The sequence below is a fragment of the Cyprinus carpio genome, chromosome A21 (assembly GCF_018340385.1).
Source record: "Cyprinus carpio isolate SPL01 chromosome A21, ASM1834038v1, whole genome shotgun sequence".
Lineage (NCBI taxonomy): Eukaryota > Metazoa > Chordata > Actinopteri > Cypriniformes > Cyprinidae > Cyprinus > Cyprinus carpio.
The window spans coordinates 23,107,782-23,133,634 of NC_056592.1; the positions used below are offsets into that span (position 1 = coordinate 23,107,782).

Sequence of the window (25,853 nt, forward strand, 5' to 3'; positions counted from 1 at the left end):
CCCTCGTTCCCTTTCAGTCAGTCACGTTCAACGTTACATCAGTGACTGACGAAATCGGGGATCTCGCTAGAGAGACGAATCGCCTTCGAGTGTTAACAAAACAAGCCAATGAATGTTGGTGTGCGAGATTTGCATCGCACACCCCGCCCCACAAAGTACGTAGTTAAGGAGAGCGCGTGCAGTAGCACATTCAGCTTTTCGCTTCAGAGCCGAGCCTTCAGCTTCTCAAGCAAGAGTGTCGTCAAGACGAGTATGACACGAGTGTTGGTGTTACGGCGCATCAGCGGGGATTGCCAGTGCTGCTGCCTTTTTCTCAGCATGCTGCAGCTTCCCATTCTGCAGTCACGCTGCAACTCCTCCTGGGCGCTTCAACACTTTGGTGTTTGCTTATTTAAAAGAGCATTTTCTAAAAAGAGCTCCACGAGTGACGGGGTGTCTTTTTAAAGATGTCTTTCCACTCATGCATTTCTGGATGTGGTTGCTTTCTGGCTCCATCTGATGGTCATGATCGCTGCATCTCGTGCCTGGGCCTCGAGCACGCTGAGGCAGCGTTCGTGGATGAGTCATGTTCTCTTTGTGGGAACATGACAATCGCGATGTTGTGATCGAGGATCCTCTTCGTCAAATGGGGCGGAGTCCCCCTCCCCATGCCCTGTTCTAATTCTTTCTTCAAAAGGAGGGCTACTGCGGTTCATGGCCAGGGCGATCTGAGGGTCACAGTGAGGGCTTCCCCGCCAAGCGAGTCTCCACGGGCCCCTCACTCCTCCAGCGCATCGTACCCTCTGGTGTACCGTGATGCAGATGCTGAGGCCGCGGCCATGGCGGGGCCCAGCATTCTATCCGGCCCACCAGCAGAGGACCTGATGTCGATCACTGCATCGTGGGACGAGCTAGGATCCGCAGATGAAGATTCGGCTGCGTTGCCTCCTTCTTGTTCGGTCTCTGGGGGCCTGGCTAGCGCTCCCCAGGCCGTCTTGCTGGCTTACGAGAACCATCAGACTCGGCTATGCGATTCAGTTCACCCGGCGTCCGCCCAAGTTCAGGGGCATCCTGTTCACCTCTGTGCCGGACAAAGATGCTCCCGTCTTGCGAGTGGAAATCGCGGTCCTGCTGGCGAAGGACGCGATAGAGCCGGTCCCTCCAGCCGATATGAAGTCGGGGTTTTACAATCTTGGACCTGCGCGTTCTGAACCGGGCCCTTCACAAGCTCCCGTTAAGGATGTTAACGCAGAAACGTATCTTTCAATGCGTTCGTCCACAAGATTGGTTTGCAGCAATCGATCTGAAGGATGCGTACTTTCATGTCTCGATTCTCCACCGACACAGGCCGTTTCTCCACTTCGCATTCGAGGGGCGGGCATATCAGTACAAGGTCCTCCCCTTCGGGCTATCCCTGTCAACTCGTGTCTTCACCAAGGTTGTGGAGGCCACCCTTGTTCCCGTGAGGGTAGCAGGCATTCGCATTCTCAACTACCTCGACGACTGGCTCATATTGGCCCAGTCCCGAGCTCAGTTGTGCGAACACAGGGATGTGGTACTCAGCCACCTCAGCCGGTTGGGGCTTCGGGTCAACTGGGAAAAGAGCAAACTCTCCCCTGTGCAGAGGATCTCTTTTCTCGGTGTCGAGTTGGACTCGGGCAACCTGACGGCACGTCTTTCGACAGAGCACGCTCAGTCGATGCTGAACTTCCTGGAGTCATTTCGGGGCATAAAGGTGGTTCCACTGAAACAGTTTCAGAGGCTCCTGGGGCATATGGCATCCGCTGCCGCTGCCGCTGTCAAGCCGCTCGGATTGCTTCATATAAGGCCGCTTCAGCGTTGGCTTCACGATTGAGTCCCGAGATGGGCATGGCAACGCGGCACGCACCGGGTTTTGGTTACCCCGTCCTGCCGCCAAACCTTCAGCCCGTGGTTGGACCTTGCTTTTCTACGGGCAGGGGTTCCCCTAGTGCAAGTGTCCAGGCATGTTGTTATTTCAACAGATGCCTCTGCCATCGGCTGGGGTGCCATGTGCAAAGGGCATGCAGCTTCAGGCACCTGGACAGGGCCTTGTCTGCAGTGGCATATCAATTGCCTAGAGTTGCTGGCAGTATGGTTTGCTCTCCACCGCTTCAAACGAGGCTTCGCAACAGGCACGTACTGGTCCGGATGGACAATACTGCGACCGTTGCGTACATCAACCACCAGGGTGGTCTACGCTCCCGTCGCATGTCACAATTCGCGCTCTATCTCCGTCTTTGGAGTCAGAAGCATCTGAGGTCGCTTCGTGCCGTTCACGTCCCAGGCGAGCTCAATCATGCAGCCGACGAGCTCTCACTTCAGCCCGCCCTTCCAGGAGAATGGCAACTCCACCCTGAGACAGTCCAGCTGATCTGGAGAGGCTTCGGGGACGCTCAGGTAGACCTGTTTGCCTCTCCGGACACGTCCCACTGCCAGCAGTTATTCTCCCTGTCCGAGGGGACCCTCGGCACGGATGCACTGGCACACAGCTGGCATCGGGGTCTATGCATGTATGCGTTTCCCACAGTGAGCCTTCTTGCACAGACGCTGTGCAAGGTCAGGGAGGACGAGGAGCAGGTAGCTCTTAGTAGCGCCATACTGGCCCAGTCGGACTTGGTTTCCAGAACTGATGCTCCTTGGGACAGTCCCTCGCGGTAAGCCCGTGTCTTTCCCTGGCAGAGATTTCTCTGCCGTCTCTGCTGCGTAGTGATCTCACCCCAGGTGGGCTGAGTCTATCGCAGGGATTTCCATATGTAGCACTGCCCTATGGCCAGTCCATATGTGTAATTTCCACGTTACCTCCAATGCGCAGGATGTGGTTCCACAGCGTTCCCCTACTTGGGTACGCTTTCCCAGTGTTATCCATTCCCACTGTATGGAACAGCAGTGGCTGGTTCCCCTGCCTAAGCCCTGTCCTATCTTCCGCCCCAACTGGTGTGGGGGGACTTGCCGGCTTTCGCAGGGCACTGGAGGGGGTCAGCAATAGTGGCGCTTTCCATACGGATCCCCGGTTTCGTCAGTCACTGACATGTGGTTTAAATTGGTTGACTTAAAGGGAACGTCTATGTTAAGTGTTTAACTCTTGTTCCCTGAAGGAGAGAACTTAGACGTTACGTTCCGTCGCCACAGTTGCTGTACCACCACTGTACGGGCGAGGCACACCGTCTTGGCTCCTCAGCGAAAAACTGAATGTGCGACTGCACGCTCTCTACTTATATACCCGCGTTGCGGGGCGAGGTGCGCGATGCAAATCTCGCACGGCAACATTCATTGGCTTGTTTTGTTAACACTCGAAGGGGATTTGTCTCTCTAGCGAGATCCCCGATTCGTCAGTCACTGACGTAACATATCCGTTCCCTCCTTCAGGGAACGAGGGTTACATACATAACCGAGACGTTCCCTGAAGGAGGGAACAGAGACGTCACTTCGGATGACCGATGAATTGGGATATCGCTTAGATAGACCAATCTACTTCAAGTGTAAACTAAACGAGCTAATGCACATTGGCATGTGATTATTGCATCCAGCTGTATAAGTAGGCAGAAGGTGCACCGCATATTCAGGTTTTCACTGAGGAGCCGAGACGGTGACCCGGCCGCTCAGTGGTGGTACAGGAGCTGTGGCTATGGGACGTGACGTCTCCATTCCCTCCTTCAGGGAACGAGGGTTACCATACGTAATCGAGACGTTCCCTTTCAGTCGGTAACTCTCAATGTCACATCCAGTGAATTGGGATCCCTACCAAAGGGCCACAGCGACTGCCCCTTCCAGTGTCCTGTGAAAGCCACCTGCATCCCTATTTCCCCATGTCCCATGTCCCTATGTCCCATGTCCCCATCCCCATGTCATCCGATCGTCAGGGGGAGCTGTGGAAGATACAGGTGGTACCCCCGCAGTTGGTCCAGCCTGCTCTCTCGACAGCTCCACTGGTTTCGAAGCGCCGGCGGATGGAGAGGTTCCCCTCGAAGGGGAATTCCTCACCGTCACCATAAGACCAGTCTGGCCGGTGACAGAAATAGGGCATCCCCAGCTGCCGCCAGAGGGAACCCCAGATCTAGGTATCGGCATGGGCACTCCGTCCCTTTGCAGGAAACGGAGTCTGGTCCACAACTCCGAGACAGTCATCCTTCCGCAATTGGTGCATGATTCATCCGCAATAGCCACCTCAGCATGCTTAATGCTGACCATCACCCAGCACCAGGTAACGACCGCATCCAGAAACGCACAGATGGAAAGGCATCTTTAAAAAGACGCATCTTTAAAAAGATGTTCTCTTTTAAAAATTTTAAAATGCTCTTTTAGAGAAATTGCTCTTTTAGTGTGCTGAAGCGCACAGGGGAGATGGCTGCCTGTAACACACACAGGGGATAGTGCAGCCTGCTGTGTGCAACCCACTCAATACTGGAAAACCACCAACACGAGAGCCCTCGAAGAGCGTGCTTGACTTGTCTTGCAGACTCAAAGCAGGGGATCAGGAGCAGAACGATAGAACCGCTCAGCTCCAAAGCGAAAAGCTGAATATGCGACGCACCTGCTGCCTACTTATACTCACGCTGTGATGAGCAGCAGCTGGATGCAAAAATTGCATGCCAATGTGCATTGGCTCGTTTAGTTTACACTCGAAGTAGATTGGTCTATCTAAGCGATATCCCAATTCGTTGGTCATCCGACGTGACGTCGAGAATGACCAACTGAAAGGAAACATGCAGTTAGGCGTCTTAAAACATTACATTCAATTTCACACTTAAGTATATTCTTTTTAAGTACATTATTTCCATAAGAACTCTTTTTTAATGGTATGTTAAAATGTTTTTACTTTATGTATGATGGTTACACCACATGTCATTAATTTAAAATAATTTAATTTAAATTAAGCCATTTCATTGAACCTTTATTTAAAAATAATATAAAAGTTCTTTAAAACCATATGAAACCAGCATTTAAAGAAGAAAGAGTACATTTCTAAGAAAATGACACCTTTTTAACATTTTAAACTAAATTTTAATAGGTTTCCTTGTCTTTATCATGGATATTCTTATTTGTTGTTGACCCTGGTAACTCATTTTGTCACAGTGCTCACTTGCAGTTTATTTAATTGTAATGTGAGTGCTCTAGTTGTCACATTGTCACATTCATTATCAAAGACAGCTTTGCTGATTTATAGTGGAATGTATCTAGGTTTGTCGCATTCCTCCCATGCAGTGTAGACAGATATATTGATTATTATGTGAGTGACCTAGTTTTTTCACAATGCATTGCCCTCTTATGGACTGATATATTGATTAGCAATGGTTCTTTTTTTATTATTTTCGGTGGTGTTGAATTGTTTGCATGGTAGACACATTGTTAGATTTCTTTTTCAATTAATTTAGTTAAAATGAAAACTAGGTTAAAAGAATATTAATCTGTCAGTGTTGAATGCATTGAACTTTTTTGTCACTATGCCAAAATTTATGCGTGTGCCTCTCCCATATTACAATATTTTTACTGTACTTTCAAAGCACATCTGCCTCCATTAATATCATACAGATTATTTGAAGTATTATATTTGTGTATAAAGCTTCATTTAGCAAGGAACCATTATTGTCAGCACACGACCCTCTTCACATGCAAAAAGTGACAGGAATGCCGTCACACCCTGCAGAGAAAACAGGATGAATAGACTTTGATGTTGTTGTGTTACTCACCAGATCACTGGTATTTATCTGCCTGATAATGACTATGACTATGACTATACTGTTGCTTTAGTAAACGGTTTGCAATTTTGATGCTGATTAACTGTTGCCAGCATGCATACAGTGGGTATAGAAAATAATCACCCCCTTTTAAAATAAAGGTTTTGTTTTATCCAGCTGTATTTACTCAGTGCAACTTATAACATCCAAGTAAAGGATATAACAACATTTCTGAAAAAAAAAAAAAAAAAAAAAAAAAAAAACAGATTCACTGAGTTGGAAAAAGGATCACTTTCCTGGAGCATTTCAGTTCTTGGTAATGCAACTGAACCAAACGATCAACTATGGGTGGCAAGCCACTGTCAAAAGATCTCCAGGATAAAGTTGTGGACAGGCACAAGCCAAGAGATGGATACAAAAAAACAAAGGCTTTATGAATGCCTAGAAGCACAGTGACGTCTATTATTAAGAAGTGGAAGGTATTTAGTACAACACAGACCCTCCCTGGATCAGGACGTCGCTTCAAACTGGATAAAAGAGCCGGAGGAAACTGGTCAGAGAGGCGACCAAGAGGCCTACAGCAACTCTGAAGCAGTTACAGGGATTTATGACAAAGAGTGGTCATTGTGTGTATGTGACAACAATATCACAAATTATTCACAAATGTGGCTTGTATGGGAGGTTTGCAAGAAAAAAGACACTTCTCAAGAAAGGCCACATACAGTCACGACTGAGCTTTGCCAAAATGCACCTTGAAGATTCTGAGGCAGATGAGACTAAAATTGAATTATTTGGCCTCAACACCAAACGATATGTCTGGCAGAAATCCAATACAGCTCAGCATCCAAATTATAGCATTCCTCCAGTAAAGCATGGAGGTGGTGATCTCCTGTTATGGGGGTGTTTCTCTGCAGCAGGGATTAGAGCACTTGTCGGGATAGAAGGAAAAATGGATGGGGCAAAATACTGTCAAATTCTTGAGGAAAATCTGCTGCCCTCTGCCAGAAAGTTGTCAATGGGAAGAAGGTTTAACTTCCAAACCACACTGCAAAACTGAGCACATAGTGATTGAAGGAGAAAAAGGTGAATGTTTTTGCATATTCAGAGCCCAGACTTAAACCCAATTGAAAATCTGTGGAATGACTTGAAGACTGCAGTCCACAAACGCTCAACATCAAATTGATCTGAACATGAGCAGTTCTGCAAAAGGAGAGTGGGCAAATATTGTCTAGATGTGCAAAGTTAGTAGAGACATCACAACAGAATAAAGGCTGTAATTAAAGCAAAAGGTGGTTTAATTAAATACAGACACAAGGGGCTGATCCTTTTTCCAACTCAGTGATTTGTTTTTAATTAATTAATTAATTTTTTTAATTTGTTTCTGATATGTTGGTGTTATATCTTTCACTTGGATGTTATAAGTTGCACTGAGTAAATACAGCTGGATAAAACAAAAACTGTGTCCGTCTTCATTCCATGCTGCAAAGCAACAAAATGTGATTGTTTTAAAGAGGGGGAGGGGATTATTTTCTATACTGTATGCATAGTTTACTTGCACATACTGGCAGTGTGCTGAGTTGGTAATTCCAAAGGTTGAACAGAGGTCACTGGTAAATTAAATCTGCCTTCTAACCATGGGGTCTATAATACCTCCTCTAGACCCCAAAACCTGTGCAGATGTGGAGCTGAACAGCACAGAATGGGAGATCAAGACCATCACCAGTGCAATAAAGCACTACCTCAGGTACCATCCCGCCCCTTCACATATGACCACATGACAACAACCAGGCTATACTACACACTATACTACCTGTCTTGATTTGACTGGCTCCCACAGTCTCAAAAGTTACAGTGACCGCTAATGTATCAGCACTATAATTGCTTAGACTCAGGGCTATTAACTAAAGCATACATAGAAACCATGTAAAACATCCTGGCAACTACTGTAACTGATAAAATACAATCAGAACACTTACATAGTGAACAGTTGGGTCCCTTCGCACAAATAAGTCAACAAGCTAGCAGTGTGCTAAGCTTGTGAATGCTTGAATCTAACTGGCTGACAAACATTCTAAAAGGTGTGCAATTATTTTAAGCAAAACGCGGCTTAAGTAGTTCCAGGGAGGTCTTGACCACTTTGCATGTCCAGATCACTTCACCAAATAATTTCACTTATTTCAAAGGGCTTTAAAGCCTACAACAGCCAAAGAACCAAAACCCACAACAACACTGACCAAGCAAATAAATATAGTAAACAATAGGATAAAAACACCAAATTATTTCCATGTTTTTGCCACAAAACTTTGTTTTATTATATATGGAAAACATACTCTGTTTCTCCTGTGTTCTCTCCCTTACAAAAATGCACACATACAGTACGAACACACACTCACACATGGAAACATACACATGCACAGAAACGTGTTGTCAGCACTGATCTGATGATTTCATCAGTAAAATAGTTTATCAACTATATGAACTTGCAGTTTCGCTATTAGTAGAAACGCTGCTGCCGAACGCTGTTTAGAGACGCACAGGCAATTCACACATGCTTAATCTCTCTCTCAAGTGTTTCAAGAAGTGCATGAGAGGTTTTTGACACCCAAGGACACGCACAACTTCAGCGTTATGTGCCTAGGTGAGGAGGATGCTCCAATCATGTTTGCCTCTCTTCTCGAGGGAGGAGAGGCAAGCATCTGCACCTCGCAGGTCAGGTCCCCCTTATTACCAAGGCACGCCGGAACCTGTGGATCGCAGGTCCAGCTGAGACATCCTCTTTGAAGATTCCTGCCTTGCCATCCGTAGCGCTTCAGACCACCTCCCGCTTGAATGGCAGGGTGTATGTGGTAGCGGGTCAAGCTGAAGGGGAAGTTGTGGCCTAATGGTAAGAGAGTCAAACTTGCAATCCAAAGGTTGCAAGTTCGAGTCTCGAGCCAGCAGGGATTGTAGGTGGGGGGAGTGAATGTACAGCACTCTCTCCACCTTCAATATCACGACCCCCAACTGCTCCCCGGGCACCGCAGCAAGAATGGCTGCCCACTGCTCCAGGTGTGTGTGTTCACTGCTGTGTGTGCCCTTTGGATGGGTTAAATGCAGAGCACGAATTCTGAGTATGGGTCACCATACTTGACTGTATGTCACGTCACTTTCACTTTTTTTTCACTGATGGTTGCACACCATGGCAGTGTTACAAGCCTATCAGGCTGACTTGCTGAAGGATTTGGGTAAGGGGAGAGGTTTGTCTCCTGAGGCAGTTGAGGAGCTGCGCCGCGCCACCAAGCAAACTGCTGCTGCCACTGGTCTCTCAGTGGTGGCTATGGTGACTACGGAGAGACATCTGTGGATCAATCTTGTGGCCATCGGGAAGAAAGAAAATGACTTTCATCTCGATACTCTGCTTTCGCCTACTGGACTTTTTTGGCATTTTCATCAAGGCATTTGTGGATAAGTTCAAAGAGGCGAAAGCACTCTTTCAGCTGCTTTCAAGAAGTTAATTCCTCAGAGCTTCAAATCCTTCTCTGGGGGGTGATCTGTCTAGAGCTGAGGCTCATAGACAAGATCAAAAGACTAGTGTCGCTAACTTCTAGGAGTTGACGGTAGAAAGCTAACATTAACAAAGGAAATAAGGATCTCAGGTACATCCTAGATAAGAGAAGCGGTGATCGCCTGCATCCCGAAGCTGGGACTCCTTGATCATTATCTTCCCTTCCTCCCCTTTCCCCCATCTAGTGTTATGGCCACTGCTTACATCAGGCTCTGACTCTGGACTAATGATGTCTTATGTGTTCGCTCTGAGCGCATCATTTACTGATGGTCTGGATCTCCCTCATGTGAGGTTATAGTCAATAACACAGTGACTTTGCTAGCCTACTGTGGGACTGACTCTGATTGGGGTCCTCCTTAGTTTAGCCATCTGAGGATGGTTATATTCCTGCCATTGTTATACCAGGATGGGCTTACTTGAATACAGCTATCTGAGGCTACTTGTGTCCTTACTTGTAGTTGCGGTGAGCCCTTTCCTGGAAACGTAGCCATCTGAGGTCTGGGTAGTTTCAGTCAGTCTCCCTTCTGGTAGCTCCTTCCTAGGTACATAACTATCTGAGGATAGCTATGTGCTAGCTCAGTGATTGCTCCCCTGCTCAGGTTTTTTAAGTAGCGGTCTCCTTGAGCCCTTGCCTAGACAGTGCTATCTCCCCTGTTAGGGTTGTAAGCAGATAGCCCACTCTCTGTGGTCTGGGCAGCTTTGCTAGAGGACGCAGCACGAGTTCTCTAGAAGGGAAATGTCTCAGGTTACACATGTAACCATGGTTCCTCTTGATTCTTTGGCCTGCCTGTTTATGTCTCCTTCAGACAACTAAGTTGGTGACGTATTCAGCAGGTGCCTTTTTATACTTTTGGGCACCCGCCTATGACTTCATGGGCCACATGGACTAATAGGATTTATTTCACACGTGCTTCAGACACCGGTCATGCTTGCAGCATTCCCTAAAGTGTCCTCTAGAGCAGTGGTTCTCAACCACATTCCTGGAGGACCCCCATCACTGCACATTTTGCATGTATCCTTAATCAAACACACCTGATTCAGGTCACCTGCTCATTAGTAGAGATTCACTGACTTGAAATGGGTGTGTCAGACAAAGGAGACATGCAAAATGTGCAGTGTTGGGGCTTCTCCAGGAATGTGGTTGAGAACCACTGCTCTAGAGGACACAGCGTCTCGTTCTCGTTTTGTTACGTTTCTCCTCCGCACTACAATTCAGTATTTACTCCGCTCTGGGTTCATCATTTCCTGCTCCTCGCTCCACTTATCAGAAACACTGCTCTGCCTTCGCTCCATGACGAAATTTGTGGTTAAAGTATTTCAGAAGTATATGTTTTTAAATATCACAATGTTCTGTTCAGAACTTTGCAGCGTCTCTCTACTATGGCGAAGCTGATGGTTGTACAGTAGTTACTTTAGAAACAGAAAGAAAATGCTGTAACTTTTCTGTTTTTAAGCTGATAAATCACAGATTTACTACCTGTACAATAAACTGTTTAAAACGTGAATTCACATACTCAATATCCACATGCTACAAACAAACAGATAACCACCACGACGCTCTGACTTAAAAAAAAAACAACTCTTCGCTCCAGTTAGAAATCACTCCGCTCCACTCCTAGCTCTGATCACATACTCTGCCCTGGTCCGCTTCGCTCATCGTGATGCACTATTTTCTATTAATTCAATGGCCCATCGTCAATTCCTTACTTACCAGTATAAGTAGTCGTATTTACAAAATTAAGACTTCACATATTGAGTGTGTCAAGTCGGGTTCCTTACCCACTTACAGTAAGTGGGACTTAAGTCTTTAAATGTAATTTCATAATTACTTCTGTTGTGTTTGAAATATTCTTAAAGTGTACTGCTAAATGTGTTGACAAGCATTTATGGTGAACTAAACCATGCTTTAATGTAATTTCTGTTGAAAATTGCATGTCATGTAATAAATGTATATATAAAGTATATTTAATATATTGGTTTCTTAACTGTAATATCTAATAACATTTCAGTTAGAAGTATAATTAAATATTACATATGATTTAGTATGTTAGTATACACATCAAAAAGCAAAAGATTATTGAATCATAATGCTTTAAAATGTACTTCAAAGTAAAATATTTAATTTATAATTATTACAAAATGTACTTAAGTCTGTTAAGAAACATAATCATGAAATTTTACTTAAAAGTAAAAGTAAACTTACCTGGACTTTTATTTCAGTAATATTAAGTTATTTGCAAGTACTTTTTTTTATAAATATTTTAAGATTGGTTCATGATACTAGCTTGTCAGCCACACACAACATGCTAGCACCGTGCCAGCAAGTTTACATGAGCAATTACTAGGGATGCAACAATGCACCCCGAACCATACCATTCAAGTTGTTTGAGATGTTAAACTAATCGCCATACATTTGGGGGTGGGATTTTATATCAGTGTATCACTGATGAGAACTGACTGTCTCCAGAAAAGTTTAGATGCTATTTTCTTTTCTAGACTGGTGTTTTTAAGCGCAGCATTGCTTTGTTAACAGCGGTAACCAAGGAAACGCTGTATTGCTGCTGTTCCATAAGCGCCACCTGCTGTCAGAAAGTGAATTTGCATCTCATGTAGCCCGTCTGCTGTTTTTGTTTCATTCAGATATGTTTTATGTAGTATAGTTTAACAAAGCTGAAGTCAGAGCATTCTGTTTTTGCTCTCAGAAGTTCACATAAGCATTTTACAACGATAGAGGAAGACGTATCATCCTCATGCATCCAAACATCTGTCTCGACGCCATTCCTTCTGTTTTTGAATTTGACAGTCTGTTTGTCTGTTTGGTCTGTTATCTAATCGCTAATCTTTTCTCTTCTCCTCTTCTGTCAGGATGCTGCCGGCCCCTCTCATGACATACCAGTACCAGAGGAGCTTCATCAAAGCAGCCAGTGAGTTTCTCTCTATCTGTCTGGTTGGCCTTCATCTATTTTGACTATTTAAAACTATTTGACTATGGTTCAACCATTTGATAAAACACACTACAGAGTAGGAGTGCTCAAGCTAGTATGATCCAAAACAGGAAACCGGGGCGTAGAGAAAAGAAAATGGATTTACAGTGTGGCAGCTTTTGTCTGAGACGCTAAGGGATGTTGTCCTCTTCCAGATTGTCTTTTATATCTCATTTGTAACATAAACTTTGCAAAAAATTAGATTAGAAATTTGACAATTTAGTTTTAAGCACAAACTTGATTACAGTTTATTAGATTTTTACTTTAAAAAATACTGTTTGCTAAAATTGTTAAAAATATTTAATAAATTATTAAACCTATTTCATAAATAATTTTATGAGACTTATTTCACATTTATTTAATGCACTTTTGCTGCTCAAGTAAATGTATCTTGCATTAAAGATGTTTGGATATTTTTGTACATGAAAACAAGACTGATTACTAAGATTCTTTTTAAGATCTTAATCTTATCTCATTTTGTTTTCTACCATCGTTGCTTTTTTTGTTTCTGTTTTTTCTCTCCTTCTTTCTGTGCTTTTTTTTTTTTGCTGGTCCTTAAGGGTGACGTTAGGCCCTTGTCCTTATGTGAACTTTTTTTTTTTTTCTTTTTTGGAGTGCTCCTCCCCTCCCTTTCTGCCTTTCATTTTCTCTCTTTTTTTCCACTCCTCCCCTCGTTCATTCCTGTCTATGTGAGCCATTTATGTGATAAAGAGCAAGGTGCCATCTGGAGTTTGCCCATCAGCAGAGAGAGAGAGAGAGAAGTGGGAATAAGGGAGTGAGAGACGATGTGAATGTGTATGTAACTGGAGAAGAGATAATCAAGAGAGATGAGAAAGTGTGAAAATGTGTGTGTGTGTGGTCTACAGGTTCGGTTTCTGTTCAACACGATCAAATACATGTATGGTCTGGTTATGTCTTTCAGGGGTTTTTGCAGTTCAATATTTAAATGGTTTGTATTAGTAGCACATCATTTCTTCATCTATATTTTGTGTTTAAAATAGTAAGACATGTTTTCAGACAGTATATATTCTTGTGTTGAAATTTGTTCTTAAATACATTATTTAAATGTAATTTTTTTGAATATATTAAATATTAAATATTATGCATTATATATATATATATATATATATATAAAATTATAAATATATAATTATATATATAAAATTAAGTTTTATACCATGCGTTAAATAAAAAGCTGTGGCGCTCATCCAGATGTTGTGTGTTCAAATTCGGGTTGTAGAATTTTACTTGAGAAGCAAAATGACTTAAAGTCTTACACTCTGAAAAATTTATTAATTTTAAACAATTTTGCTTAAAACAAGAAAAAAAAAGATATCTGCCAATGGGGTAAGAAAAATAATCTTACTTCAAGGGCAAATCAAGATTCTTTTTCTTGCCCCATTGGCAGATATCTTAACAAAATTCTGATATTTTTTTAGAAAACAAGACTTAATATTTTAAATGTAAATGTATAGTTTAAGAATGTTTAGATATTTGTAATTGAGAATTGTTAAGAAATTGTTAAGAAATGCTAAGTAAGAAAGAAATTATTATTATTATTATTATTATTATTATTATTATTATTATTATTATTATTATTATTATTATTGCTTTTGATTTATTTTATTTATTTATTTTGTCCCTTATCGTGTCTAAAACAACCTCTTTTATAGCTCTCTTCTCTCGCTGTACTCTTGTTACTGGGGATTATTAGGATATCATGGCAGCCAGAGAGATCACTCTAATATTTCAATGACCTTTAAGAGCCCGTGTCTGGCGGATTAGCTTTGCCCTTAATGGACACTGTTGTATCCGTCACTTACACTAGGTGGCACTGTGCTTTTACAACAAGGCAGACACAAACATGCAAACACATAAGCATTAATGTCATTTTAATTGGAAAAATGTGGCAGTGTGGGTCCAGACTGTGTGAGGAAGTGACCTCACAGAATCAGGAACGGGATCTTTTGTTCTGTTTCACAACATCAGCAACAGATGCAATGTTTCAGACCTGAAACGTGTCAGTGAATGTTGAAATGTACATAAAAATGTACACGGCCGAAGCCAGTGAGACCGGACTCCCAATTCCTGCTGCCGAATGCACTTGAGTCAAACACAGCAGTAAAACGCCTACAGTTCATGCGGAACAAAAGGAAATGTGCTTGTTTTCCTTTGCAACCACTTACTCTCTCGCTTTCCTCTCTCTCGCTTCGTCCTAGAACTGGACATTCCCGAGGCGAGGGTGGCAGAGATCCACTCCACAGTGCACCGTCTCCCTGAGAAGAACCGCCAGATGCTGGAGCTTCTCATGAAACACTTGGCCAAGTAAGTTTTGGTGTTGACGCCCCCCTTTTTTACTGTGTTACAAATCCAGCAAAGACCTAAGAGGATTTCCATTGTAAAAACCACAACCCTGCTGATAGTAATAAAGACCTAATGTTTTGCCCAGCTGAAAAGAGCGGCTTGTTTTCCTTCACCTGTCCTTTCCTCCATCTCCTTCCCCAGCTCCATTTTCTTTTGTGCGAGTTTAATTTGACACCCGGACTGCCGAGCTCTGCAGAGCCGCTCCTATGTGACGCTGGCAGCTCCAGGAGTATTTTGGAGCTTTATGGAGAAAGTCCACTCCAAAGTGAAAATGCTTTACACAAAGCAGCTTTCTGCAAAAGATCAGATTCATAATCTGAAAGAATTATAGGAAGGAGAAGATTAATACCCTTTGCTTGCCTTCAGGACAAGTTTGGAAATTATGTTGTAGTGTGGAATGAATAGTTTCATCTGACAGTAGCAGTGAATAACAACAGCATCTGCATAAGGTTAACTGGGAATTATTTAATATTGACAGTATGCTGATCAGACATTTGTAATAATTGTGTAAAAGTAGTTAAATATCTGACCAGATGGCTGAAAGTTTGCAAGTAAAAACCCCCAAAAAAAAAGTTACACCATTAAAGTCCACATGAAAGGACAAAATGGTATTTCCTGTGTTGACATATTTAATGAGAGTGGGGGCATATCGAATGCTTTGTCCTTTTTTAATTAGACAGTAGCTTTAGTTTGAAACCTGTTGTTCACTGTACCTCTTGCTTGCCAGATACACATGATGAGCGCTGCAAGACTTATTTATTTATTTAGTGTTTTGAGTATCATTTGATGTATCAGGCTTTTATGGCTCATGGTATCAGAGAATTGTTGATATTTATATGCCCATAAAGTAAGATGAAATTCGGATAGCTTGTAATGTAAATCAATGATATCTTTGTAACAGTATAGAAGACTACTTACATCAAATGCATATAAATATCAGTTGCCTCTCTATACTGTATGTCCCAATAATATGTCTTAGTAAGATTATATTTAAATGCTTAGTTTTATGATCAAAGCTATGTAGTTTTATTGTGGGGGGCAAAACATACAATGCAATACAATACAATGATTAAGAAATGAACAAATAAACATTCCTCAAAAGTCTGATGTATCATTTTCAAAACTTGAACTATAACCAAGAAGAATATATATAAATATATGGATGTTTTTAAATTGATACAAAAAGGCCTGAAAGTATAAACTTTCAGTCAGACAGATGTTTTGTAGTTTGTTTGTGTACAGTTTTTTTTTTTTTTTGATATGTAGTAAAATTTTGATCATTATGATCATTTAGAGGCCTTAGATATTTGTGTATCAAGTATGATACAGTAGGCTTTATAGGGTTAAGTGGCATTTTGGGTAAATGCTAAGATTAACTGTGTGTCATCAGTGGTCTTCTATATCAGTTTGTGTGTGTGTGTGTGTGTGTGTGTGTGTGTGTGTGTGGTGTGTGTGTGTGTTGGTGTCCGGTGTGTGTGTGTGTGTGTGTGTGTGTGTGTGTGTGTGTGTGTGTGTGTGTGTTTTAGGATTTCATTGATTAGTTATTGTAGCTCTATTTTTGTTATCAGTAAAGCTGACTATACAGAAAAGCACTACAATACAATAAGAAATAAATGACTTCAGATGTCTTACTCTCTCACCAGAGTGGCCAGTCACCACCAGCAGAATTTGATGACGGTTGCTAACCTCGGCGTAGTGTTCGGCCCTACGCTCTTGAGGCCTCAGGAAGAGACTGTCGCTGCAATCATGGACATCAAGTTCCAGAACATTGTGATAGAAATCCTAATTGAGAACCATGAACGGGTATGTTTATAAATGGATACCAGCCACTCATCACCATATTTTTCCAGGACAATTGGTTAAGCTTTAAAAAAGAGATTTATTTCTGAACCTTAATGAGTGAAATGGCTCGTTAGGTTATTTCATTTCTATTGGTCACTTCTTTTCTGACCGTAATCACCATAAAGGTGCATGAGCTGTGTTGCTGACACCTAGGTGCGAATGAAGGATGTAATTCCCTTTCTGAGGGGACTCACCCAGTCCACATTTGCTGTAATGGGTAACTTCAAACCCAGCAGGGGTTTAAAGGGTAAAGCAGCTTAGAGTAGTTGCCATGGCAACATGCAAATCGGCTCAAGGCTGATTTCTTAAGCTGAGCCCAGTGTCACATGACATATGGCCACTTCCTCCTGCATGAATGGGTAAAGTGGGCGGCTATTACGATCAAGGTTGTCACTATGTCTTGTACAATTAACTTTCCCACATCTCATCGCCTTAAATACATGGCACACTCATATGCTCCACTGTGAATGAGGTTAACCTTGTAATGAATCTTTCAGCTTCAGCCTAAAAGCATTGTTGGCTACCTATCCTAAATATCTCAACAAATATACACAGTTATGTACAGCGGGACTGCAACATAAAACTGATCCTCAAAGCACTTTTCATTCACAACCACACAATAGGCTCTTTGAATAGAAAGACTTGTGACCCCCATTTTTGGGCATCTTTATTTACTCACCCTCATGTTGTTTCCAAACTTGTATATGATCCATAAATGAGATATTATACATACAGTATAAAATAATAGATAGTGCCAAAACTGCTCTTTTTCCTTGCAAGCTTTTCTATTTTCTAAATGTATGTTATTGATATTTTTGCAATTGAAATATGTAACATGATTCAAGTAACATTTATTTTTAATAACCATCTAGTTAAAGAAAGAAAGTTCTATTCAAAGTGCATCACACATGAGTGCTCAACATGGTGTAAATGTAAATCTGGTGTTAAATGTCTTTGCAAAAAAGATGCAGATGCCTGTAATATGACGGCACATATATTGTACACAATTTTCATTGCGATTTTAAAGGATCAGTCCGCTTATAGCATGTTAGCATGTTTCCTAAATATCTGCAAAACATATTATGTTATTTTTTATTCTTTAAGTACAGTCAAAAAAAATGACACATACAGCCTCTTTAAAGATATTTAAAAGAGTATGTTGCAATAATTTAATAGGAACCAGAGCTGAGTATAGTGAATTCACAGTTAATTTACAATACAGTTTTTTTAGTGCATATTTATACTTGCTGTGTTGCAGGAATCATGAGAACCAATTAATTAATCATTAATATAAAACTGACCGTGATTCGTGCTTGAATATTCAGACGTGAAATGAGATTTAAGGGGTTTGATGGAGGAGAGGATATTCTGTGTGATGTGAAATATGTATCTAATTTCAGTCTGTTTTGTTACACATAGCAAACGTATGACTTCAGACTTCAGACCTCAAATAGAGTGTATATGAGTCCATGGGTAGGGATCTTTTTTTTTTTTTGGTGTCTTTTTAGAGCTTTGACAGGCCACTGGTAGCAGATTGATAGCTGTCATACAGTATTTTTTTGTATGGAAAAAAAGCAACAGCTTTTTCCATGGAGGAAAAAAAGTCATGTTTGGAACGACATGAAAGTGACCAAATGATGGTCGAATTGTCATTTTATGACCAGACACATCTGCGGGGTCATATCCTCCCAGGATCAGTAGCAACATTTCAGTCTGTTCTATTATTGTGGAGACACTCATCCCATCATTGTGGCGCTCTATCCCATTTTCATGTTGATTTGAAATTTCCTTTCGGCTCTGCAGATTTTCAAAGACATGCCAGTGTCTGGAGGAGGGCAGGGCAAACTCCCAGCCTAACCTGCCCAGACGGAGGAGTGCAGACAGCAAGGCCCCGTCCTGCAGCGAGAGACCCCTCACTCTTTTCCACACCCCCCCTCATTTTCAGAGAAAGACAAAGGTACATCCCAGCAAGTGCTTACTTTGGAAAATCTAAAATGATGATAGTTCATTATCTTCTTAATTCTTTTATTTTCATGTGACGAGTAAACTAGTCCCCAGTATTAGATCCCATTCAGTTATTGTCTAAAGACAGAAATTCACTAGCAATATAACTTGAATTTGCTTATTTAAATACAAAAAATTAATTAGATTCCACCAAACCCTGTTTTAGCCACAGGCTGGAGTAATTATTTACATTAGCATACTATTAACTCTTCATTAGGATAGCAACACATTTCTGCTTTTTGCATCAGCAGTGGGAGAAGAGGAACACAGTGTGGTTGTAAACTCCAGTGCAGACTTGTCATCAGTAAATTGCAACAGCACACTCAGTTGCACTCGACTCGACAGCGTACCCACTGGAGACGGAGACCACGATGGGCTTCAGCTGCCCAAGCAGAGGCGGCCTAATTCACTGTAAGTACTTTCTTTAAAGCTAAAGTGAGTTTAAAATACGGTCTCCTGTTCTTTTTGTTGCCTCTGTTTATTTGAGCGTTCCGGCCAGCCCAACACAACATTGGCCGAACCAATGCCATAAATTCTTTCATCAACCAACAGAGGGTAGGAGGAGTGTTCGAGAAGCTTAACTCTTTCCCCGCCAAACACGGGAATTTTCTGGGTTTCCGTGTTTTCACTGTTATATTCTGGGGTGTTATTTTACATCTCCTGAAAGAGTTCACAATCTCCCGATCAAAAACACAGACTAGGAAGACACAGAAATGAGCGATCTCATTTGTAAGCTGATGCATATGAAAAATAATGAAATCACATGCAAATGTAATCAGCAATAAACAGCATATAAATGAAAACTGTCTAATTTTACTGAGCAAAATGGCGATCCAGGAAGTGGTAAAGGACTGTGAAGCTTTGGGGGTGTTGATGGAAGTGATCTACTGCATCTATGCTTTGATCATCGAACTGAATATGATCCAGATCTAGTCTTTGATAAAAATGCGTTTTTCTCAGCTTTTTTTCATGAAACCTACCTACATTCAAGTGTTGATAAAACAAGAATGCTGGAAGCTAGAAGCTTTTTTTAAGTAAAGGCTCTGTTCTTTATTTTGATGTATTGCATGTTCAAATATTCATACAACAAAATATTCTGGAGGCCATGAAATTTTTGTGAAACTGATGAAAAATGCTGGCGGTGGCTGGCAACTTTTATTCAAAAACGCTGGCGGGGAAAGAGTTATTTGCCATAATTTTCAGTTATCAAACCAAGCAGGTTTCTGTTTCGTGTGACTAACTTAAACATGACTGAAACCTGAACTTTTTCACCCTCACTTGAAACTCCAGATTACACAGATTCCTATTGAAATGACTGGGTGGTTACCAAACAATGGTACATGTTACCATACCTTTAGTCAGGGTTTCTTGCACCAAAAGTAGTCATAATCTAGTTTTGCTTGACCATTTTTCCTGTCTGTAATGGATTTTTAAGCCACTTTGAGGGCTCTTAGCTGTGCACAGAATAGGGGTAGATTTTTTTTTTTTTTTTTTTAAATGCTGCTTAACTATAGCATAGCAGATGTGTTTGCTCCACTCTGAAATGACAAGGACAAACAAATGAAATAACCACCCAGTCTCCATGTTCATAAGAACTTGCTTTTCTGTTTTTGGAAACCTATTAGAAATCTGAATACAAGAAGTTTTCTTAAAAAATTGTACTTTGTGGACCGCACTGAGGTCAGTTTAAAGTTTTCAAAAAAGTTTTGTATTTTATTAGTGGTGTTTGATAAGGCAAACATTTCTATTACTATTGCTCATAATTCAGATTTGAAGAAAGTTCTAATTCAAAATATTATATTTTAGCACGTACTGCAACTTATCCTGCACTGTATGTGCTAACTGATATCTTAAATTCACATAGCACAGCTTATTTGGGGTGATGTTTTGCCATTACTTTTTCTACGCAATGGGACTTGTGAAAAGAAGGAAATGAAGGAGAGTTATGAGCCATTACTTCAGAGCAGAATATGATATAACCTGAAGCTAATATTAAGAGTCTAAGAACAATGTGATCAACATACATGCTACCTATATAAGGTTCTCTTATCAAAAGTACTGAAATGGGTGTTCCTCAGGGGTCATTATTGGGAACACTTCTTTTTACATTATACTGTATATTAATGGTTCACCTGAATTTAAAATGTATGCAGACAATAGTTATGTATCAGGAAAGACCTCAAATACAATTTTGTGTACACATTTTGTATGATTAGACCTTACATATCAAGTAAAACAGCCAAGTTATATATGTATGCTCTGGATTATTTTTTTCTTATCTCTCATAATGTATCCTCATTCTGTTATTATGCCAATTATCTCTATATAAACAGGTAATATATAAACTTATAAGTCAATGATGTGGCATTGTTGGAAAATAACAAGAACAAAAATGTTTTGGCATATTTTTGTAAATTTATAAGTATTTTGAAAATTTTTTATATGTAAAATGTAATTTGTTTTTTTCTTATGTTTTTTTGTCAATTAATATGTAAAATGTAGGTGGGTTTACATTTAAGGTTGTTGATGCAGCCTTGGGGCAGTCATCATTTTCACTGAAGGGAGTGCAATCATGGAATGCTTTACGATGCAGTTTAAAAGAGAAACAAAATTAAAATAATTCTATAAAGCTACTAAAATAGCTTAAAAAGAATCAAACTTTTTTGATGTCATTATTTAGGGTTTACATAACTAGTTAATTAGTTATTGTTGATAGGTGTTTTGATTCCCACATATATTGTTTTACCATGTTTTGATTTGATGCTAGATTTGTATTAATTTAATTTACTTTTTCCTGTTATTTAATATGTTTTGGTTGTTTGTATATCTTAGGACAAGTGCTGTAAATGATCTATTAACTAGAAGCATATAGAACATCAGCTATAATGTATAATTAATATACATTAAATAAATAAAGTAGAGACATCATAGAGCAACCATGTACTGTACACTGGCCTTAGCAGCCACTCAGAACACCCTAGTAATTGTATAACTATGCCTTAGCAGCAAGAACACAATAAGAGCACCTTTGCTACTAAATTATTAGTATCTGAAATTAATAATGACATCTTTATTACTATTTGATCATTTTGGAGATCTTTATTGTCTTGCACATAGTTTTTTAGTTGTATCTATATTTTTTCAGGGGTCAAAGTGGCAGGTTTTATCAGAGACTGAATAACATTTTGATACAATCTGCATTTCATTTCATTACCTTACATTGGCTACAGTCTTTGCTTGCTTTGAGGTTTTTATTATGTGAACGGAAAATTATGAAACCCAAGCACAGCCCTTCATTCTCTCAATTTCCTGCCAACATATTTACTGTCGAGAGCCGTGACTACTGAGTTTCTTGATTTTAACCGGTGTTTCCCCATGATTCTGTCCTCGGCCCCTCTCCCAACTTCACCCTACAGTACCAGCAGGAGTTTTACACTCTCATGTTTCACGTGGAAAGAAATTGTGTTGTGTAAACTTTTTTCCTGTGAAATACACTCACAGTGATACCAAGATTATTGTGAAAAAAGCAAATCTTTTCCTGGCCTTCAAACATTTAAAAATACTATCATATAAATATTTTCGCTTTCTGTACATCATACACAAAGTCATTAATTAGTGTCAGGGCAAGTCAAGACATGTTCTGCTTTGACTTGGCTGAAGTAGCAGGTAGTCTTGCAGTGTTTGCCATGTCCGCTTAGTATAAGCAACATCTGCTTTTTTCCCCCATAATGTCCCTTATAATATAAGAAGTTGCGAGTTGCATTTTTGAGCTTATTTCCAGAATGCAGATACACACAGTATTTATAATTTAGTTTATTTCACCTACTTCCTTTTTAATATGTTTCATGCAGGTTTATAATTATGAAATTAATCAAAATCTTGATTTATGTCTTGACCTGTATTTTGATTCAGTCTGACCCCAAGTTGCTTATTTTGGGCTTGTTTTGGTCTGCCCATGTTGCTTGTTTTTCTGGTATTTTGCAGCACAAGTTCTCTCTCTCCTCGTCTCCTCAGCATCATCTCTCCTCTCTCTCTCTCTCTCTCTCTCTCTCTCTCCTCTCTCTCTCTCTCTCTCTCTCTCTCTCTCTTACTCTATCGCTTAACAACACTCTCTTTTTGCAAACCATGCAAACAGCACTGTCGAATCTGCCATGTTTAACAGAGCAAGCAAAGAAACTCCACGCCAGAAACACACAAGAACATACATAACGAGAAGCAAATAGGGAACCAAGTATCAAGTGTGAATGCATAATTAATAAGCATGTATAATTTAGATTTTATTGAGCCAATTTTTGAATTCTGGGTATTTGGTTGGATTTTTTTTTTTTTTTTATTCAGTCATATTTCACCATGGCCTAGTTCGAGGGGAAAATAAGAAAGCAAAGCCAGCTGCTATAAGTGAGTGATAGCTTTGTATTTCTCTCACTGATAAGAAGGTTTATATGAGAATCAGTTATGTGGATAGCAGGAACCTTTTGACCGGGGAGGTAGAAAAATAAATAAATAAATAAAATAAAATAAAAAAGATTGCAAGACATTAACGAGGAAAAAAAAAAGCCCAAAGAAATATCACAAATATGAGATTAAATGGTGTGTAATTAATCTAATTTTTATAAAGTAACAGTAACATTTCAGAAGGAGGCATTGTGCTCTCCATTGAGCCCATGAAGCATGAAGTGAATGTGAGAAGAATAACTGCAAAATGTAGGTAAAACGTGATTGAATGCTATGATTGACTAATTACCTTGTCAATGATATAGTGCCTGCCTTCATGCTTGCAGACGGTCCACAAGTGGGGCCTAAATGGGTCACAAATAATCTTGTGGCTATTATAACTGTTTTATGTGTTGGTGTATAAATCTCAATCATATGTAATTGTATGATCTGCTTACGCCCTGGTGACAGCTATGTTAGTGTTGGACCTTCATAATTACTTTTTTTCTAAAGAATTCTAGAAAAATAATTCCCATTCTACGAATTCATACAAAATCATCATCTTTGTAAAACAGTTACTCTTTAAAGGGAGTTGTTTGTTGACAAATGGCCCAAAAGAAGATGACTAATAAAAATAACACAAACAACAGTTATAATAAAATATACACAATGTGCTTTTCACCATTTCAGTATAGTTATGTTGTGTATTAAATGCACAAACTTGATGTCTTGATTTGGTTGTAATAAATAGGGCTGTAATGTTAATATAAACAGTATAGTAAATAATAGTACACTATATTAAACAAACACAAATTTATATTAGACAAAAAAATTTTTTTTTGGTTCACTTGTATGTCATGAGTCATGACAATTTTTAATCAAGTAACAACATCAAAATAATTCATGAAACTCTAGAAGGCACAGGGCGATTATAACTTTATCTGATATAATCACATAATTATTCACATCATCCAGTTTCTTTTCACATCAGCAGATAATGTGCTTGCTGCTTAACATTCAAATGCTTGCTGTAGCAGTTGCATTGCGCCTCTACCTCCCCCAGCTCCACCTGTATAGATCTGCAATGGGATGATTTCATGTATGTAAAATATGGGAGTTATTTCATTTATGTTATATATGGGGGATATTTTGTTTATGTTGTATGTGCAGCAGCAGTATTTCTTACATGCTCAGCAGCATGTCTGTGGATCTATTGGCAGTAGCAAGTCTCAGTACTTCCTCTGCAGCAAATCTTTTCCGCCAAGACCAAACACATTAATATTGCCATGTATATGACCATGCTAAACTCTCCGAGAGTCGTCATGACAGATCTGCATTTACATAATACAGAGAGGAACATAATGAAGGTTAACTAAATGAACCTACTTTGGTTTATTGGACTGAAATTTTAAAAAGCACTACTGACTGCTGTGAAATGCAGAAACATAAAGCAAAATAGAATTCAGCAGTTTATTCAAATATGTCATGATAGCAGTTATATAGCATCTTAATATTTTCATGGGTTAAGCCGAAAATCCTGTTTCTGCAATCCGAGAAGCACCTATTTGTTTTGTAGTCAGTGAAGGGTTAATCCAGGTAAACTTCCATGATATTATGAGATTAATAGTCATAGTTGTGTGTGTGTGTGGTGTGTGTGTGTGTGTGGTGTGTGTGTGTGTGTGTGTGTGTGTGTGTGTGTGTGTGTGTGTGTGTGTGTGTGTGGTTCAGGTATATGCTATGTTATGGGGACAAAATGTCTCCACAAAAATGGCAATATCCAAAATCCTTGTCCTTGTGGGGACATTTTTTGGTCCTCATGAGGAAATAAGCTTATAAATCACACAGAATACAGTTTTTTTGAAAATCTAAAATAGCAGAAAGTTTTGTTTGAGGGGTAGATTTAGAGTAAGGGGATAAAAATACAGTTTGTACAGTATAAAAGCCATTACGCCTATGGAATGTCCCTATACAGCATGAACACCTTGTGTGTGTGTGTGTGTGTGTGTGTGTGTGTGTGTGAGAGAGTGTTCGGTGGTAAATCAGCTGTGACGATTGGTGGCTCAAAGCCACAGGACTGAGATGAATGGCTGTCATCTATATATAGACATATGTATTAAGTGTGGCAGTGCTGATCTACCCGTCCTCAAAGGCCTCAGAGAACCCAGCAGGCTGTAAATCAGTAGAGACCTGGAGATTGATTAACTACTGAGAGAACGTGTGATCAGTCGAATTATGTTGGCTCTCACAGTCTAGAAAATGAAAGTGGTGTCCTTTACAAGAAACTGAAGTAGCTGAATGCAAAGGGCAAGTGTATGCAAACACCTACACCACGGACGGATGAAAGTCATAAGAAACTAAAATAATACATATTATGATAAATACATATATTAAACTTATGAAGATTTGGCAGCAATTATGGGCCAAGCAAACTGTTGAGTGGATTTGTCAGACCATTCACAAAAGTGAATTAAGGGAAAAGTAGTCGAAAAGCTGTGATTAGATTTACTATTATTGTCCGTTTGATAACGTTATAACCAGTAGGTGGCACAGTGACCAGTGGTTTTCTCAGATCAGATCAATGATAGGTAAGTGCCATTAGTAATAAATTTCATGTCAGTATGTAGAAGTGTTTCCGAGATAATGACTGACTTCCTATTTGGCATTTTCATTAGTAACTTTGAGGGAATTATAGCAAAAATAAATAAATAATTGAAATTCTGAATCTGGAAAAGTTAGTGGCCATACTAATTTAGACATGGAGGTTTAGGGAAAATTATTCCAAAGTTATAACCCTTTTTTTTTTTTTTTTTTTCCCTTTTTATGATGCTTTGGCCAGTAGGTGGCACTAGCACAGAACATCTAGTACGTAATGCTTTGTGGTAATGATACCCAGCAAGTTGTGCCATAATATTCTACTTCCTGATTGATGTCCTCAGAGCATGTGTTTCGTGGCATGGGGCCCAATTAGATCTTTACCCAAAATTTGGATTGATGAAAGTTCTGAAA

The 25,853-nt window shown here is 40.2% G+C and overlaps 1 protein-coding gene across 1 annotated transcript in view; it reads left to right on the forward strand.

The window, feature by feature from the left end:
• Positions 1-25,853, forward strand: part of LOC109083789 (rho GTPase-activating protein 26-like) — an 85,302-nt gene that overhangs the window by 49,837 nt on the left and 9,612 nt on the right. Inside the window, 7 exon segments of the mRNA XM_042711352.1 lie at positions 7,335-7,419; positions 12,085-12,143; positions 14,423-14,528; positions 16,211-16,370; positions 18,213-18,257; positions 18,259-18,366; positions 18,631-18,824. Coding sequence (XP_042567286.1) covers positions 7,335-7,419; positions 12,085-12,143; positions 14,423-14,528; positions 16,211-16,370; positions 18,213-18,257; positions 18,259-18,366; positions 18,631-18,824 — 757 coding nt within the window.